Source organism: Sminthopsis crassicaudata, chromosome 1 (genome assembly GCF_048593235.1).
Source record: "Sminthopsis crassicaudata isolate SCR6 chromosome 1, ASM4859323v1, whole genome shotgun sequence".
Classification (NCBI taxonomy): Eukaryota; Metazoa; Chordata; class Mammalia; order Dasyuromorphia; family Dasyuridae; genus Sminthopsis; species Sminthopsis crassicaudata.
In genome coordinates, this window is record NC_133617.1 from 471,358,165 (window position 1) to 471,378,796 (window position 20,632).

General features: G+C 35.5%; 1 protein-coding gene across 13 annotated transcripts in view; it reads left to right on the forward strand.

Moving 5' to 3' along the window:
- VWA3A (von Willebrand factor A domain containing 3A) overlaps window positions 1-20,397 on the forward strand; it is a 91,290-nt gene extending 70,893 nt beyond the window's left edge. For 11 of the 13 annotated variants that reach the window (XM_074280999.1, XM_074281003.1, XM_074281008.1 and 8 more), the window contains 7 exons: window positions 6,515-6,656; window positions 8,005-8,149; window positions 8,397-8,566; window positions 16,025-16,151; window positions 18,629-18,726; window positions 19,675-19,737; window positions 20,220-20,397. In XM_074280999.1, the coding sequence (XP_074137100.1) occupies window positions 6,515-6,656; window positions 8,005-8,149; window positions 8,397-8,566; window positions 16,025-16,151; window positions 18,629-18,726; window positions 19,675-19,723 (731 nt within the window). In that variant the 3' untranslated portion in view covers window positions 19,724-19,737; window positions 20,220-20,397. Of the gene's footprint in view, window positions 1-6,514; window positions 6,657-8,004; window positions 8,150-8,396; window positions 8,567-16,024; window positions 16,152-18,628; window positions 18,727-19,674; window positions 19,738-20,219 lie in introns of those variants that run through there. The other 2 variants (XM_074281001.1, XR_012484597.1) reach the window with 2 other exon arrangements.
- The last annotated feature ends 235 nt before the right edge of the window (window positions 20,398-20,632 follow it).

The window sequence follows — 20,632 nt, forward strand, 5'->3', positions numbered from 1 at the left end:
GAATGTCATCAGAGACAGTCTTAATCAACTAAAATGTATTGAACAGAAGATGGCGGCGTGGAGGCAGACAGCTGCTTGAGCTCCGCGTTTTCTCTCAGAATTTACTTCATGACAAGCCTCGGAATTAATGCTCGACGGGAAAAAAACCCCACAAATAATCACCAACAGAAGATATGCTTGAAATTCGCCAGAAAAGGTCTTTGTTTGCTCGGGGGAGGGGATGAACAAACTGGGCACAGACTGAGGGCAGGAGCTAGAGCGAGGAAGGCAGCTCACACTGCTCAGACCAGAGGGGGGAGGGGTGCGATCTCTTCCGTTTCTGCAAAACAACCTTTACCCCAGTGTGGATATTCCATCTTGGCAGCAAGCCAGGAGCAGCAGAGAAGATGTAAACACCAGAGGTAAAAAATAAAACCCTGGAAAGCTAGCATCTCTCTGGACCAGCCACCCCCACCGCCACCGGAAGTGATTCAGTGCATTCTTAGAGCCTCAGAGGGCAGACGCAGCACAGCCATCACTGTCCTGCTAGTGCCTCAGCCCAGTGACACCATCCAGCCCCTTCCCCGCTCCCAGAAACAGACCAATTGTTTCTCTTGTCAATTTGTTTTCTTCGATTCAGCTCTGACAAAATGAACAAAAAATTTAAAAGGGCTCTAACCATTGACAGCTTCTGTATGGAGAGAGAGCAGACTTCAAACAATGAGAAGACTAAAAGCAGACTGTCTCCAGAGAAATCCCCTAAGGGGGATATGATCTGCTCCTCAATACACAAAATTCTCATAGAGGAAATCAAAAAGGCTCTCACAAGAGAGCTAGAAGAGAAATGGGAAAAGTAAAGGGAAGCTTGGCAAGAGAATCTGGAGAAGTCATCCAGAGTGGATAAAGCGATCAAATCATTGAGAAATAAAATTAGTGAGTTGGAAAAAGAAAACAACTCTCTAAAAATAAAATTGATGAAATGGAAAAAAATTCCATAGAAGATAAAAACTCAATTGGACAATTACAAAAAGATATTAAAAAGTGAGTGAAGAAAATACATCATTGAAAATTAGACTCAAAACAAGTAGAAATGAATGACGCAAGGAGAAACCAAGAATTAGTCAAGCAAAACCAGAAAAACAAAACAGTTGAAAAGAATGTCAAGTACCTTATTGGAAAGAAAACAGACCTGGAAAACAGATCCAGGAGAGACAATTTGAGAATAATCGGACTCCCTAAAAAATGTGAGGAGGAAAAGAGCCTGAACTACTTTCCAGGAAATTATCAAAGAGAACTGCCCAGATGTTTTAGAAACAGAGGGTAAAATAGATATTGAAAAAATTCATCGATCACTTACTGAAAGGGATCCTAAAATCAAAATGCCAAGAAATATAGTGGCCAAGTTCAAGAAACATCAGACGAAGGAAAAAATGTTGGAAGCTGCTAGAAAAAAGCAATTCAGATATGGAGGATCCACAATAAGGATAACCCAGGATCTAGCAGCATCTACATTAAAGGAGCGAAGGGTCTGGAATATGCTATTCTGAAAGGCTAAGAAACTTGGTATGCAGCCAAGAATAACTTACCCAGCAAAAATGAGCATCCTTTTCTAGGGAAGAAGATGGACATTTAATGAAATAAATGAATTCCATCTATTCTTGATGAAAAAACCAGATCTACACAAAATGTTCGATCTTCAAATACAGAACTCAAGAGATTTCTAAAAAGGTAAAAAGAAATCTTGAGAACTATATTTCTGCCATAAAGATGTGTAAAGAACACATGTGTAATTTGTCCTAGAAACAAGAAGTGGGAAAGAAATTATATCATAAAAAAGGGTAAAGTGGTGGTACTACATCTCATGAAGAGGCAAATGTAACCTATTATATCTGAGAGAAAGAAAGGAGGGGGATGAACATAGTGTGTATCAATAGACATATTCAATTTATGGTGAAACTTCTTCCACTTCATTGAAAAGTGGGAGGGAAGGAGTAAGCTAAGGGGAAGGGAATACAGAAATTGTGAGGAAAAGGGGTAAAATAGGGGAAAGAACTTTAAGGTAGGGGAGGGATACTAAAAAGGGAGGGCTGTGAAAAGCAAGTGGTATTCACAAGTTTAATATTGAGGAGGGGAGGGAAGGAAAGGAGAAAAGCATAAGCAGGGGCTAACAGGATGGCAAGCAATATAGAATTAGTCATTCTAACCATAAATGTGAATGGGGTAAACTCCCCCATAAAGAGGAAGCAGTTAGCAGGCTGGATTAAAAGCCGGAATCCTACTATATGTTGTTTACAGTAAACACACCTGAAACAGGGTGATACATTCAGAATAAAAGTAAAAGGGTGGAGAAGAATCTACTATGCTTCAGGTAAAGCCATAAAAGCAGGGGTAGCCATCCTCATCTCAGATCAAGCAAAAACAAAAATTGATCTAGTTAAAAGAGATAAGGAACAGCATTATATCTTGCTAAAGGGTAGCATAGATAATGAAACAGTATCAATATTAAACATATACGCATCAAGTGGTGCAGCATCTAAATTCTTAAAAGAGAAATTAAGAGAGCTGCAAGAAGAAATAGACAGCAAAACTATAATAGTGGGAGATCAACCTTGCACTCTCAGAATTAGTTAAATCAAACCACAAAATAAATAAGAAAGAAGTCAAAGAGGTAAATAGAATACTATAAAAGTTTGATATGATAGATCTTTGGCGAAAGCTAAATGGAGACAGAAAGGAGTACACTTTCTTCTTAGCAGTTCATGGAATTTATACAAAAATTGACTATATATTAGGACATAAAAACCTTAAAATCAAATGCAGTAAGGCAGAAATAGTAAATGCATCCTTTTCAGACTACAATGCAATGAAAATTACATTCAATAAAAAGCCAGGGGAAAATAGACCAAAAAATAATTGGAAACTAAATAATCTCATACTAAAGAATGATTGGGTGAAACAGCAAATCATAGACATAGTAACTTCACCTAAGAAAATGACAATAATGAGACATCATATCAAAATGTGTGGGATATAGCCAAAACAGTAATAAGGGGAAGTTTTATATCTCTAGAGGCCTACTTGCATAAAATAAAGAGAAGGGCTTAGAGAATTGGGCTTATAACTAAAAATGCTAGAAAAGGAATAAATTAAAAAACCCCAGACAAACACAAAACTTGAAATTCTAAAAATAAAAGGTGAAATTGATAAAATTGAAAGTAAAAAAAAAACTATTGAATTAATTAAACTAAGAGTTGGTTCTATGAAAAAAAAAAACAACAAAATAGACAAACCCTTAGTAAATCTGATTTAAAAAAGGAAAGAGGAAAAGCAAATTGTTAGTCTTAAAAATGTAAAGGGAGAACTCACCATTAATAAAGAGGAAATTAGAACAATAGTTAGGAGCTACTTTGCCCAACTTTATGCCAATAAATTCGATAACTTAAATGAAATGGAAGAATACCTTCAAAAATAAAGCTTGCCCAGATTAACAGAGGAAGAAGTAAATAGTCTAAATAGTCCCATTTCAGAAAAAGAAATAGAACAAGCTATTAACCAACTCCCTAAGAAAAAATCCCCAGGTACAGATGGATTTACATGTGAATTCTACCAAACATTTAGCAAACAACTAACTCCAATGCTATATAAACTATTTGAAAAAAATAGGGATTGAAGGATTCCTATCAAATTCCTTTTATGACACAGACTGGGTACTGATACCTAAACCAGGTAGGCTGAAAACAGAGAAAGAAAATTATAGACCAATCTTCCTAATGAATATTGATGCTAAAATCTTAAATAAAATATTAGCAAAAAGACTACAGAAAATCATCCCCAGGATAATACACTATGATCAAGTGGGATTTATACCAGGAATGCAGAACTGGTTCAATATTAGGAAAACTATTAGCATAATCGACTATATCAATAACCAAATTAACAAAAACCATATGATCATCTCAATAGATGCAGAAAAAACCTTTGATAAAATCCAACATCCATTCCTACTAAAAAATACTTGAGAGTATAGGAATAAATGGACTATTCCTCAAAATAATGAGTATATATTTAAAACTGTCAGTAAACATCATATGTAATATTGATAAATTGGAACCTTTCCCAGTAAGATCAGGAGTGAAATAAGGTTGCCCACTATCACCATAACTATTCAATATTGTACTAGAAAAGCTAGCCTCAGAAATAAGAGCCGAGAAAGAGATTCAAGGAATTAGAGTAGGTAATGAGGAACTCAAACTATCACTCTTTGCAGATGACATGATGGTATACTTAGAGAACCTCAAAGTCTCTGTTAAAAAGCTATTAGAAATAATTCAGAATTTTAGCAAAGTTGCAGGATACAAAATAAATCCACATAAATCCTCAGCATTTTTATACATTACCAATGCAATCCAACAGCAAGAGATACAAAGAGAAATTCCATTCAAAATAACGGCCGATAGTATAAAATATTTGGGAATATATCTACCAAAGGAAAGTCAGGAATTATATGAGCAAAATTACAAAACACTTGCCACAAAAATAAAGTCAGATTTAAAAAATTGGAAAGACATTCAGTGCTCTTGGATAGGCCGAGCGAATATAATTAAGATGACAATACTCCCTAAACTAATCTATTTATTTAGTGCTATACCAATCAGACTTCCAAGAAACTATTTAAATAACCTAGAAAAAATAACAACAGAATTCATATGGAACAACAAAAGGTCGAGAATTTCAAGGGAAATAATGAAAAAAAATTTAAGTGAAAGTGGTCTAGCTGTACCTGATCTAGAACTGTATTATAAAGCAACAGTCACCAAAACCATTTGGTATTGGCTAAGAAATAGACTAGTTGATCAGTGGCATAGGTTAGGTTCACAGGGCAAGATAGTGAATAAAAATAGCAATCTAGTGCTTGACAAACCCAAAGATCCCAAATTTTGGGATAAGAATTCATTATTTGACAAAAACTGCTGGGAAAACTGGAAATTAGTTTCCATGGATGGACCCACACTTAACATCACATACTAAGATAAGATCAAAATGGGTCCATGATTTAGGCATAAAGAAGGAGATCATAAATAAATTAAGAGGAACATAGGATAGTTTACCTCTCAGACTTGTGGAGGAGGAAGGAATTTGTGACTAAAGGAGAATTAGAGATCATTATTGATCACAAAATAGAAAATTTCGATCATATCAAATTAAAAAGCTTTTGTACAAACAAAACTAATGCAAACAAGATTAGAAGGGAAGTAACAAATTGGGAAAATATTTTTACAGTTAAAGGTTCTGATAAAGGCCTCATCTCCAAAATATACAGAGAATTGACTTTAATTTATAAGAAATCAAGCCATTCTTCAATTGATAAGTGGTAAAAGGATATGAACAGACAACTTTCAGATGATGAAATTGAAACTATTTCCACTCATATGAAAGTGTTCCAAATCACTATTGATCAGAGAAATGCAAATTAAGACAACTCTGAGATACCACTACACACCTGTCAGATTGGCTAAGACAGGAGGAACAAATAATGATGAATGTTGGAGAGGATGTGGGAAAACTGGGACACTGATGCATTGTTGGTGGAGTTGTGAAAGAATCCAACCATTCTGGAGAGCAATCTGGAATTATGCCCAAAAAGTTATCAAACTGTGCATACCCTTTGATCCAGCAGTGCTACTACTGGGCTTATATCCCAAGGAAATACTAAAGAAGGGAAAGGAACCTGTATGTGCCAAAATGTTTGTGGCAGCCCTTTTTGTAGTGGCTAGAAACTGGAAAATGAATGGATGTCCATCAATTGGAGAATGGTTGGGTAAATTATGGTATATGAATGTTATGGAATGTTATTGCTCTGTAACAAATGACCAACAGGAGGAATACAGAGAGACTTGTAGAGACTTAACATCAACTGATGCCGAGTGAAATGAGAGATCATTATACACTTCAACAACAATACTATATGAGGATGTATTCTGATGGAAGTGGATATCTTCAACATAGAGAAGAGCTAATCCAATTCCAATTGATCAATGATAGACAGAATCAGCTACACCCAGAGAAGGAACACTGGGAAATGAGTGTAAACTGTTAGCATTTTTTTGTTTTTCTCCCCAGGTTATTTTTACCTTCCGAATCCAATTCTTCCTTTGCAACAACAACAACAACAACAACAAAAAAAAAATTCGGTTCTGCACATATATATTGTACCTAGGATATACTATAGCATATTTAATATGTATGGGAATGCCTGCCATCTAGGGGAAGGGGTGGAAGAAAGGAGGGGAAAAATTCGGAACAGAAGGGAGTACAAGGGATAATGTTGTTAAAAAAAAAAAAAATACCTATGTATATGTACTGTCAAAAAAAATGTTATAATTATAAAATTAATTTTAAATTTTTTTAAAAAATAAAATATAAAATAAAATGTATTGAACTGTTAGGCACTGTGGTATATGCTGTGTGGAAAAGAAAAAAACAGAAAAACCATTAATTACAACCCCATCCCTTTTCTGGCTTCTATATTCATCAGGAAGCCGGCGTCTCTTTGGCACTATTTTGGAGAACAGGGTCTGTGTCATGATAGACCTATCCGAGTCCATGGGATTACATCTGCAGCAATTGAAGAAAGAACTGAATTTGCTAATTTGGGAACAGCTAAGAAAATGTGAGAGGTAAAAACAAGAAGTCTCAGGAATGAAGAAATTTGTCTAGAGATGGGGAGAACTTCTGCCAAAAGATTATGTGATAACAGTATATCATTACTTCATAGTCAATTCATAGCCTTCTTAGCATATCTTCTTCATCAATCCTCTTTTCATTGATCAACAAAGGAGATGAGGCTTTCTAAAATATACTTCGAAATATCCCAAGGCACAGGTTCTCAAACTTTTTGACATCACATAAAAGTTATTACTTATCCTTAAAAATTATTGAAAACTCATTTTGTTATTTTTATATTTATCATATTAGAAACTAAAACTGAAAAAAATTAAATATATTTTAATAATCCATTACATGTTAACATCAGTAATATATTTTTATAAAAAAATAACTTAATTAGTGATATATGCATGGCATTGTTTTATGTGTTTTGAAAACTTCTTTAATATCTGTTTTAGCAAAAGATTTATTTCAAAATTTTGAAATAAATCTAGCCTCATGCTAGTTGGAAAAGGGGAGAATATTTTAATGACAACTTTTATTGTAAAAATAGTTTTGATCTTTTGAATGTCCAAAAAAAGGTCTCAGAGACCATACTTTGAAACCCACTGGGCTAAATGAATTGAAAAATATTGACACGGAGCACTGTTTGGGAAATGAAGCAGTTTCCAAAAAATCATCTCAAGTACCCATGTTCCAATTAAGCTTTCCAGACAGAGGTAAGGAAAATTATTCTTATTTTTTTCAAAAGCTAAAATTGTTCCAGAAAACAATAAAAACTTTAAAAAGAGAGAGAGGTGGGGGGGAAGAAAATACACATAAGGTTTATTTTCCCTACACAGAAGCCTAATCTCTCACTCTCATCCCATTTATTACCCCCTTCCAGCACCCAATATAGTTTATTATGTTCTAACTAAAAGATATCTCTCTCTGTGGCTCTCTCTTTGTCTTTCTGTGTCTCCCTCTGTCTATGTCTCTTTGTCTCTGTCTCTCTGTGTCTCCCTCCCTCTCTGTTTCTTCCTCCCTCCCTCCTCCCTGCCTCTCTCCTTCCCTCTCTCCTTTCCTCCTTCCCTCCCTTTCCTTCTCTCTCTCTCTCTCTCTCTCTCTCTCTCTCTCTCTCTCTCTCTCTCTCTCTCTCTCTCTCTCTCTCTCTCTCTCTCTGTTTCTCTCTCTCTCTCTCTCTCTCTCTCTCTCTCTCTCTCTCTCTCTCTCTCTCTCTCTGGGTGTGTGTTTCTCTCTCTGACTTTCTCTGTCTCTGTGTGTCTCTCTGTCTCTGTCTCTTTCTCTTTTTGTCTCTCTCTCCTATCCCCTTCCCCTCGCAATTTCCATTCTCCATTACTTCATTCTCTTCACTCCCAGCTTTAACTTGCTTGGCTTCGCAGAAGACCTTTATGCATGGCAAGATAGACTGGTAGACTCCACAGATGAAGCATGCCATAATGCTGTGCAGTGGGTGACCAAAATGGAAACCCATGGAAGTACCTCCATCCTCAGAGCTTTACTGGTGAGTTGTACCACCTCCTCTCTCCCTCTCCTCCTAACTTCTTGCCCTATCCCCAAAGGAAGGAGATCCAGAGATTTGTTGCGATGACTGAGTGTTATCTTGGTAGGAAATGACAATTCTCTGGAATCAGAAGGGAAACAATGGATATAACCTTTGAGCACTTGAGTTCTAACCCAGTTTTTAATGATTATGATTGGGCCTTGGACCCTGTGGCTCTCTAAATCTCATTGTGATTTTTTTTTTTCAGAAAGCTTTCACTTTTCAAGATGTAAAAGGACTATATCTTCTGACTGATGGAAAGTCCGATTTGAACTGCAGTCTCATTCTAAATGAAGTTGAAAAGCTCCGGAAGAAAAAAAATATTAAAGTACATTCTATTTCTTTTAACTATTCATCTAAAAAAGATAGAGAGACACGGTAAGAAAGCAGGAACTTTGTATTTAATGCCCTTATACAACTTTACATCACAGGATGAAGTAGTAAGCCTGTAAGCATTTACAACATGAGTTAGTTTTGAACTCTTTGATGTATATAAATAATAGCTTTCCTGATAGGGCCTACTTATGAGTATTCAAAGAGATTCATTAATTTTTCCAAATTTTCATTTACTTTTCCAATTATCATGTTAGAGAACTTTTGGAAATATTTTTAATGCACAATAATTAATTGTTCATCTCTTCTGATACCTGACTTATCCAACTGAGGGTCTCATATATATAGCCCAACCAATAAATAAACATTTATTAAATGCCTACTGAGTGCCAGGCACTGTGCCAAGTGCTAGAGGCACTATTTAAGAGACAAGAACAGTTCCTGATCTCAAGGAGCTTAGAATCCAATATATACACACACACACATATATATATATAAACATATATATATGCATATATATATATATACATACATACATACATTTGAAACAAACTATATGCAAGATAATTAGGGAATAATTACCAAGAAGTAAGAATCAAGAGGGATTGGAGAAGACTTCAGTAAAAGAAGGGATTTTAGTTAGGTCTTAAAAAGAAGCCAAGTAGATTAGAAGTCAGAACAAAGAAAGAACAATATTCCAGGCATTGAGACAGCAAGAGAAAATGTTAAAAGCAAGAAACAGATTGGCTTGTCCATGGAATAGCCAGAAGGCCAGCACTACTGGATCCAAGAGTATGTGGCAGGGAGTAAAGGCAAGAAGATTGGAAAAGTAAGAGGGCACTAGGTTATGAAGAGCTTAGAATGCCAAGTGAGCATTTTGTATTTGCTATTTGTAATGGGAAGGCAATAGGGAAGTGACATGTCAGACTTGTGTAAATTGCTTTTAGTGGAGGATGGATTGGAGTGGAGAAGGCTTGAAAAAGAGCCACCACTAGGCTACTGCGATAATCAAGATATGGGTAATAAAGGCCTGCTCTAGCACACAGCTGTGTCAGAGGAAAGAGTGGGGCATACACAGGAATGGGAGATTAGGTTTCATTCTTTGTGAGGAAAGCAAAGCTTACCAGTATTTTCTTAAAAAAAAAAAAAAGTTTTTATTGATTTTTATACACTGTTTTTCTAGTGCATGGCATTGTTTTACATATTTTACAAATTTCTTTAATGTGTTACATCTGTGGGTGATAGCAAAATCAAGGAATGACCATCCTCATGTGTACTGTAGGTAGAGTGGAAAAAATAGGTCATGGAAGTGATTAGGTTGAAGAAGTGAGTTGTTAGGGTATTTGAGAGTCAATACATTGGTTGCAGTCCCTTGATGTGCTATCAGATCTTTGGATAAGTGAGGAATTTATGACAAAACAAGTAATAGAGGACATAATAAAATGCAAAATGGATGATTTAATTATATTAAGTTAAAAAGGTTTTACACAAACAAAACCAATACAGCCACAATTAAAAGCAGAAAGCTAGGAAATATGTTATACTTAGTGTTTCTCAAAAAGGCCTCATTTCTAAAATATATAGAAAACTGAGACAAATTGATGAGAATACAAGTTATTTTCCATCTGATAAATGGTCAAAGGATATATGAACAGGCAATTCTCAGATGAAGAAATTAAAAACATCTATAGTCATATGAAAAAATGCTCTAAATCACTATTGAATAGAGAAATGCAAATTAAAACAACTGAGATACCACCTCATACCTATCAAAATGACTAAGATATCAGGAAAAGATAATGATAAATGCTGGAGTTGATGTGGGAAAACTGGGATACTAATACACTGTTGGTGGAATCATGAACTGATCCAATCATTCTGGAGAGCAATTTGGAAACATGCCCAAACAGCTATAAAACTGTTTGAAGTAGAGACAGCAGCAGTCTCTATTGGGTCTGTATCCCAAAGACATCATAAAAGACGACAAAGGACCCATGTGTACAAAAACGTTTGTAGCAGATCTTTTTGCGGAAGGATAAGGATAAGGATTCTGATAAGGAATTGGAATCTACAAATAGCTGAAGGAGTTATGGTATATGAATGTAATGGAATAATATTGTTCTTTAAGCAATGATGGGCAGGATGATTTCAGAAAAACCTAAAAAGACTTACATGAAGCAATGCTGAGTGAAGTGAGCAAAACCAGGAGATCATCGAACACAGTAACAGCACGATTAGGTGATAATCAACTGTGACAGAATTAGCTCTTCTCAACAATTCCAATAGACTTGGAATATGCAGACTGAAGCATACTATTTTGGGGGTTTTTTTATGATTTTTCTCTTTTACTCTGATTTTTCTTAACATGACTAAAGTGGAAATATGTTCAAAATGATCATACATGTATAGTTTGTATCAGATTTCTTATTATCTTGGGGAGAAAAGAGGTAAGGAAGGAAGGAAGAAAAAAAAACTTGGATCTCAAGACCTTATATAAGAAAGAGGAAAAAAAATTATGAACTATATGCCAAAGTCATTGAGAAAGGAAGGGAAATAGCCTGGGGTTCTGTAGATAATAGCTACCAGGATTTTGATTCGAATGAACTTCAAAGAAGAAGAGTTACTAGAAGTAGAGGAAGAATCTAGAGGTTGGCATTAGTAAGCAAGGAATATTTCAACTACTCCACCTTGACCAATTAATCAAGAAGAATTAGTAAAGAGCAGCCAAAACTGGAAAAAATGACCAGTAAGGCTGTCATGGAGGGAGCCAGGCTTCAATAAGAACTGGTAGATGGAAAATGTGAGAAAGATAAAGCTTTAAGAACAGGCATTCCAGAGGTCACAGGGAAATTGTTGAGTATCAGCATTCAATGAACTAAGCTCAAAACCTTTTTCATGGGAATCTCCTTATTGATGGAGATGTATTTCTCAATATTCTACATCTCAGTGAGTTGACAAGTGCATGGGAGAAGAGATCTTGATCTTCTGGCTTCCAGTTTCAAGAAAAAGGACAGATGGTTCCAGATGCAAGTCCCTAAAGGTAGAGAAAGACTTTGGAGAGAAGCTGTCATAATAGAGAAGCCAGAAAATTAGTCATGTTTCTCTCTCCAGATTACCATCTTGGAGACTTTATGAAATTTCCCACTTAAATGATACCTGTGACCTTCTAGGTCATATCTGTCTAGCCTGTGTATAGCTTGCTATATTTCCAAGCTGTACTTTCCCAGACATTCTGACCGGCTTAATCTGCACTCCGTCTGCAGTAATTCGTGTCATTCCGAACTGCCACAAACTTCCACTTCCGTCTGTTCATTGGCTGGTGGAAGGCTGAGAAGCTTTGGGAGCAGAGAGGGTGAGGAGTGTGGGAAAAGATCTGCAGGAGCTACAAGCCACTTGTCCAGATAGGAGGAGAGAGAGTTTCTCTGAGAATGTTAAAATTTCTCCTTGAACCCAACTTTCACATAGTCCGTTCATACACTGACTGATTTATCTACTTTTTGTTTTCATTTGTGTTTCTTTAGCAACATTGTGGGTTAGAAAACATTTGAGGATACAATTAATGATAATTTTGAAAAACTCCATTTTCACTTGTCTTCACTTTGGAAGAACAACATGGCAGATCAATAGCCATGCATTTTTTGTGTATGTAACTTGGGTTTTAAAGTCAATTTACATGAGACTCTCCTCATTGATGATATCAAGATATTGAGAGACACCCTATTATCTCTTAGCTTGGCATAACAATAATCTTTTGCACTCACTCTCTGGATGATCTCACTCTCTAGCAAAATCACATAATTATTGTATTGTTTTCTGAGCGTGGATAAGTACTCATGTTCTGGTCATGAAGCCCTGCTCTGAATTGTTGATGTCTTTTTGTCTTTCTCTTACTTTCCATGATCTCTGTGAAAGCCAGAACAGCTGGTCTGATTTCTGGCATTTCCAGGAGTTGTGCATTTCACAACACCCAAGCCTCTTTTTTTGGTCGAAATATCTCACTTCCAGTGGGAAAGTTCATTCACTCTCTGTATTGTATGATACATATTCTCATCTGTTTGTCTTCTCTGACTTCTGTTTGCTATCAGCTTGGGTAAATAGAATTATAAGTAAATAGGTTTAATAGGATAAATAGGATTGCTATTTGCTATGTATGTTCACTATGGAACTGGTATTTAGTGGAAAAGAAGTCAAATCTTCAATGTATAGTTTGAAAGTCCTTTTCTATTAAACGATATTGATCAGGAACTCAGCTAGGACTTAAACATTATTTCCCTTAGACTTATAATATTCAGGGAGCAACTGGCTACAATAGGAAGAAGCTGAGGGGATGGAAGTGCCAACTTCTCTACTTATCTGTTTTTCCCAGTCTTTCTTTTTCTTTAGGGACCTAAAGAGAATCCAAAACCATAATCTTCTTTCTTAAAACTGAAAGCCATAAGATCAAGATCTTTCTTCCCTCAAGCTCTCCACAACTCTGCCCTTCACTTCATCACTTCATGGGGCACTGAATATAATGAATCTCAATTGTCCACCATACAGAACTGGACTCTAACCTGTGAGTGGCCAGAGCAAGAGTTAAAAATCAAGCAGAAGTTTAGTTTCAAAGTGAGGGTAAAACTTGCAACTAGGACATGTGCTGGAGCCTCAACTCTAGGGAGGGAAGCACTTGAGGCAATGTGGGGAGATCTCAATACTTCTACCAATAGTTAACAGTGAGCTGCAACAGCTGCAAAGGGATCACAGCAACAATTCAGAGCAGGGCTTCATGACCAGAACATGGGTACTTATCCAAGCTCAGAAAACAATACAATAATTATGTGATTTTGCTAGAGGGTGAGATCATCCAGAGGGTGAGTGCAAAGGATTATTGTTGTGCCAAGTTAAGAGATAATAGGGTGTCTCTCAATATCTTGATATCATCAATGAGGAGAGTCTCGTGTAAATAGACTTTAAAACCCAAGTTACATACACAATAAATGCATGGCTATTGATCTGCCATCAGTAAATTGTGATTTTTGAGTCTACTCTAAGAGAGTAAACAGATACATTTTATTCCATTAACACTTTTTTCTCCCTTTTAATCCCCATCCACCTCCAATCTGTGATCTATGACACACACATACAGGAGAAAGAAGCTTGGATCTGAAATTGGAGGATCTGGGCTTCACATCCCAGTCTTAGCTGCTCCTTAGTGCCTCTGTGACATCAGACAAGTCACCCTACCTCTCTGGAGTTCAGTTTCCTAGTATGTGAAAAGAAAGGGTCAGACTATGTGAATTTTAAGATCCCTTCCAGTTCCAAGAGTTGTGGTACATATGATATATATATATATGAAGGCTATCTGGAAACTAGAGACCCCAAACCTGTTGTCATAGAACCTGCCAAAGCTTCTTCAAGAACCTGGCTACCACTAAATGACTACTTTACTCTGCAGACAAGTGTATACTTGTGCATGTGGACACAAACACAAGTTTTGCAAATATTTGCAGATATAAGTTTCAGGACTACAGCAAAGTTCAGATCATACCCATAACCTGGATTAGTGATTTCCTTTTTAATTATACTTCAGTCTAAAAGACAGCATAGTAGAAGAGTACCTGAGGCAAAAATCGTTGTTGTTCATTACTCTTCATGACTCCTTTTGGGGTTTTCTTGGCAAGGATACTGGAGAAGCTTTCCATTTGCTTCTCCAACTCATTTTACAGATGAGGAAACTGAGGCAGAGTTAAGTGACTTGCCCAGAGTCATACAGTCAGTAAGTGTCTGAGGACAGGTAAGTACACAGGTCTTTCTGACTTCCAGGTACTCTATCCACTGTACCACCAAATCAGACAACTTGGTTTCAAATCCCATCTCTGACCTAAGTGACCATAGGAAGGTCAGTCACTTAAACCTACATGTCTTACATGTCTGTTGCAGGGATTTTGAATGTCTTTTTTTTTTCAGTGAGAGGGAGGTAGAAAGGGAAAAGAAGATAGAATTAGGATTCTTCTCTCCTTCCCCTTCCAAAAAAAATGAGAAAAGTTAATCAATAAATGTTTATCAGACATTATAATAAATTCTGGGTATGTCCCCAAGAAGGGACAAAAACATTGTCCCTTTCCTCAAGGTGTTCACAATCTAATAAGGAAGACAACATACAAATAACTATATAGAAACAAGATATTATATAGTATAAATGGAAGGTGATCTCAGGGAGAAGGCACTAGAAGAAAACAGAAGGAAAATTCAAAAGCATCATAGACATGGAGAACAGCTGTAGCAGTTACATGTTGAATTTATTATACGCTTGAAAAGAAAAGCAAACTCTCTAGAATAGATTCATAGATTCTGTAGAATCTCCTTTTCCAAAGTGTATTTGGAAATGGTCATTTAATTTGCTATATGTTAAATTCATAATAAAAACTAAAATGGGAATTTTCAAAATTTTATAGTATTTTATTTATCTAAATACATGCAAAGATAGTTTTCAGCATTCACTTTTGCAAAACTTTGTTCCAAATTTTTCTCCCTCTCTCCTCCTCTCTTCCCCTCCCTAAGACTGCAAGCAATCTGATATAGATTAAACATGTGCAATTGTTTTGGGGTTTTTTTTTTGGTAGGTTTTCTTTTTTTCTCTGCTGTGCACTTTTTACTTTATTTTTTTATGCCCTTCCTGCCCCACTTCACCAGAAGGCTACAATTAAATATAGACATATTTATATATATATATATAGATATAGATATAGATATAGATATACATCCATGTATATACGTGTATATACAATATACTCATACATATAAACACATAAAAACATATGCATATACACATATATATGTACACAATATGTGCAATTCTTCTAAATATATTTCCATATTTATCATTCTACATCAAAAAATCAGCTCAAAAGGGGGGAAAATGATGAAGAGAAAAAAAAAATAGACAATGGCTAAAAAGATGTAAAGACTATGCTTTGATCCACATTCAGTCTCCATAATTCTCTCTCTGGATGCAAATGGCATTTTCTATCCCAAAATTATTGGAATTGCCTTCGATCACTTCATTGTTGAAAAGAGCCAAGCACATCAACATTGAACTGTCATATAATCTTCTTGTTACTGTGTATAATGTTCTCTTGATTCTACTCACCTCACTCAGCATCAGTTCATGTAAGTCTTTCAGTCTTTTCTAAAATCATCCTGCTCATCACATCTTATAGAACAATAATATTCCTTTACATTCATATACCATAACTTATTCAATCATTCCCCAATTGATGGGCATTTACTCAATTTCCAGTTCCTTGTTAATACAGAAAAAGCTGCTACCGACATTTTTGCACATGTGGTAAAGACAAAAAATTTTAAATGATAAAATGAGATGATTGGAGATCATTTTAAATCTCCAAATGAGATTCTTTCAGTCCAGCATCTATGATTGTTATAGCCCTTATATAATTTCTCAGCAACTTGTAACATCCATCAATAGCCCAGCATCTTCAACCCTGTCTCACTTCTCTTTAGGTCAGCAATTACATTCCTAAAAAGGTTGTCTAATAATACTGGGGGGCGCTACCATCATTGCCAAATGGAGTTGGAAGACTGCATGGAGATTCATAGAATGCTGACCGAAGACATCACTGAAAAAAATGTATGTTACTTTTTTTCTTATCAATACTTATTTTATCTTCATCAACTTAAAATCCATTTTTAAGCTAAAAGGTACAAGGAACATGGGGCAGTCTCTTAGGCTTTTCTGTCCTCTCTGAGTTCTAGACAAGGAAGATGGGATGATATGGAATAGTAGGGATATAATTTCCATTGTTTTGTGAAAATCCTAGTCTATTACAATGACTGAAGTAAAGTTAAAAATCTTCTCACTTTACTCAGATTTGCAGCCTCACCTATGTTAAAAATAATTACCTGAATTAAATGATTTCATGGTGTAGTAGTTAGTGTTAGTCCTGCATTTGAAGCCTGCCTCTGCTAATTAACTAGCTGTACAACTTTGGGCAAATCACTTAACTCCCCTAGATCTATTTCCTTATTTAGAAAATGAGGGGATTGGTCCCCATAACCTTTAAAGTCCCTTCCAACTGTGATTCTGTGAACAATGGAAGGAGTAAGAGCCCCAAACATGTTCAGAGACTATATCTGCAGGTTAGCTAGCCAACAAGCATTTTTTTCGACAGTCAAGAATATATAATCTCTTCTATTATTATATATGGTTTCTTTTTTATTTTTATTTTCTTCAGTTACATGTAAAAAATAACTTTTTGGTTATATGTGAACAATCATTTTCTTAAAATATTTCCTTATGAAGTTATCAAACTGTGCATACCTTTTGATCCAGCAGTGTTACTACTGGGCTTTTATCCCAAAGAGATCTTAAAGAAGGGAAAGGGACCTGTATGTGCAAGAATGTTTGTGGCAGCCCTTTTTTTAGTAGCCAGAAACTAGAAACTGAATGGATGCCCATCAATTGGAGAATGGCTGAATAAATTGTGGTATATGAATATTCTGGAATATTATTGTTCTGTAAGAAATGACCAGCAGGATGATTTCAGAAAAGCCTGGAGAGACTTACATGAACTGATGCTGAGTGAAATGAGCAGGAGCAGGAGATCTTTATATACTTCAACAACAATACTATATGATGATCAATTCTGATGGACATGGCCCTCTTCAACAATGAGATGAACCAAATCATTATGCCCAGCGAAAGAACTTTGGGAGTTAACTATGAACCACTACATAGAATTCCCAATAGCCCTATTTTTGTCTGCCTGCATTTTTTATTTACTTCACACACTAATTGTACACTGTTTCAAAATCCAATTCTTTTTGTACAGCAAAATAACTGTTTGGACATGTATACATATATTGTTTTTAATCTATACTTTAACATATGTAACATGTATTGGTCAACCTGCCATCTGGGGGAGAAAAGAGGGGGAAAATTGGAACAAAAGGCTTGGCAAATGTCAGTGTTGTAAAATTACCCATCCATATATCTTGTAAATAAAAAGCTATAATAATAAAAAGGGAAAAAAAAAGATGCAAAGCAGAAAAAAAATTTCCTTATGAATCATGTTGAGAGAGAAAAATCAGAACAAAAGGGAAAAAAACAAGAGAGGAAAAAAAAGGGGGGGGGAAGTGAACAGAGCATGTGTTGATTTACATTCAGTGTCCATAGTTCTCTCTCTGGATGTGGATAGCATTTTCCATCCAAAGTTTATTGGGATTACTTTGGATCACTGAACTACTGAGAAGAACCAAGTGTGTGACAGTTGATTACCACACAATCTTATTATTACTGTATACAATGTAATATATACTGTATACAATGTTCTGCTTATTTCACTCAGCATCAATTCATGTAAATCTTTCCAGGCCTTTCTAAAATCAGCTTGTTCATCATTTTCTATAGAATAGTAATATTCCATTACTTTTATATGTGATAACTTATTCAGCCATTCCTCAATTGATGTATATCTACTCGTTTTCCAATTCTTTGTCACTACAAAAATAGTTGCTATGGACATTTTTGCATATGTGGGTTCTTTTCCCTCTTTTATGATTTCTTTAGGATACAGACCCAATAGAGACATTGCTGGATCAAAGAGATTGCAGTTTTATAACTCTTTGGGTATGGTTCCAAATTGCTCTCCATAATGATTGGATCATGTCACAGCTCCTTGGACAAGGCATTAGTATCCCAGTTTTCCCATATCCTCTCCAACATTTATCATTATCTTTTTCTGTCATCTTAGCCAACCTGATAGGTATGCGGAAGTACCTCAGTTGTTTTAATTTGTATTTTTCTAATCAATAGTGATTTAGAGCATTTTCTCATGTGACTATAAATGGCTGTAATTTCTTTACCTGAAAATTGTCTGTTCATAGCCTTTGACCATTTATCTATTGGGGAATGACTTCCACAAGAATTTTTTTAAGCAACTACCCGGGACACTATGCTAAAGTCAGGGGTATAAGAGAAAGAATTCTGCTTCAGGTGGGAGGTTATGCTAAATAAAAATCTCTTAGGACTTTATGATTCAACTGATTATTTAAATAAGATGTGAAGAAAAGTAATCTGATGGTCTACTATTGTTTTTCCCTGTGAAGGATTCACTTTTGCAATTATTTGAAGGAGATGACCTTAAAAAACTTATTCAAGAGATATACAAAGCCAAGTATTTCCTAAAGCAGGCCCAGTCTTTCAGGTACAATCTGGGAATATTTTTGCTGGAAGGATATTCATGTCAGAAACTCTTAAGAAGGAGGAAAAATAGGTGGGATGGGAAACAAGTAGTTTCAGAATGAATAGCAAAGGAGCTATATGTAGAATGGAGTAAAATGGAGAAAGAGAGAAAATATTAACAGAAATGACACTGGATTTTGAAGCTCTAAGTTCAGATCCTAGCTTTGTCACTTACTAATCATGTAATTTGAATAATTCATTTTTTACACCTTGGTGCTTTTAGTTTATGAGGGGGAAATAATACATAAAATTGTACATAGATAGTTAAAGGGGCAAGAATGCTACAATGCTACAAAGTCCAAAATTCTATCTCTTTGTTGTTAAGTGTTATTATTTCTCTTTGATATCACTCTTAAAATAAATGTGATCTTTGGGAGGGAAAATATTAGAGTACTAGTGACATTATTCACTAACACTCTCTAGAAGAGAATAAGCAAAAGTAGAAGGGCCATTTAGAGGGAAGAAGTTTTTTTATTGAAAGGGGAGAAAAAGTTCATGACAAATCATCCTTACTTCATAGCCTAATCCTGAGGATGCAGATACAATATTGTTGGAATAAGTACAATCATAGGGATGCTCCTATCCATTGCATCTTCTCCCCTTCAAACTTCTCCCTTTGTCACAGGTGCTGCCTCCTACAATTTCCTCTTTAGGCTGAGTTGGGGGTGAGAGTGAGAATTTACTCTAGTTCATTCTACAATTTGGCTTCCCACCAAGGTGGACCATGTTACTATCAGGGTATTATTTCCCTAAAAGCTAGTGGCCAGAAGAACTAGGTCAGGCTCAGAAATGTGGGCATTATGGTACATGCCCTTTGGAATGTAGAGATAAAATATCTTCCCTTCCTTACTCTTCCTCTCCACATTTCCTTTTTTTCCCTTCTAAATTGAACCCTCTTTCTTTCTAATAGAGCAATACTACAGAAGAACAATGCTGAGGAAGTGGTAAATCCTGTTTAGAAAAGAGCTTTCAGGTAAACTACAAGTATTAGAAAATTTGGGGTGCAGTTATCTATAGTGAAAAGAGCACAAGTTCTGGATTCTAAAGACTTGAACATGAATATTACCTCTATTTACCAGTAAGACTTTTCAACTTTAAAATTCCAGGGATGTCTTTTTTATGAGGAAAAAAAAATAAAACTATGCTCCCAAATCTAGGTTACCTGAGATGATGGGGGACAAGAGTAATCTGAATAGCTATAATTAATAATCCAAATTACTAATTAGCAACAAACACTAAACTAGTTAACAGGGAATCAGAGGAAATTTAAGGGTTAAAAGATTTGCAATTTTTGTTTTGGGAGAGTTTCTGGATCTTGATCCCAATTAATAAGCTACATGAAAATTCATTTATGAAACTTGGACTAGGTTGTTCTTGGTTTTGAGTGTTGTTTTGTTGCTGTTTTGTCAAATGCTGACCTGTTATTTCTTTTTTCTTTCTCCCTGCCCTTTTCAGATGAGTGTTTCCATCAGTGTAGCTTGAAAGGAGTGGAAAACAGCAGAACTAATTCATCTATCCATTCATCCATCTATCCATCAAAATGAGCTGAACTGCTTTTTGGATCTTCTTTAGCAAACGTCTTGGCAAACACAAAGATGAACCTTGTATATCCAATTATATATTTTAAACTGCATATTTTATATCGTGTGCATTTTATATAGTCATTTATGAAACAAAGCTACTTATTGCTAGAATCAAAAGTGTTGCTTAGAATGTTAGCAGTGATCACTGTTCTTTTCTTCATTAATCTTTGATGAAAGAAAACCTGTTTGCTAAGTTTGAAGCAAGGCTTTCTGTTTTGCTTGGAATTTTCTTTTGTTTTTTTAATTCAGAAAAAAAGAAAATGTGTAGATAACTGCTTTTTCTTT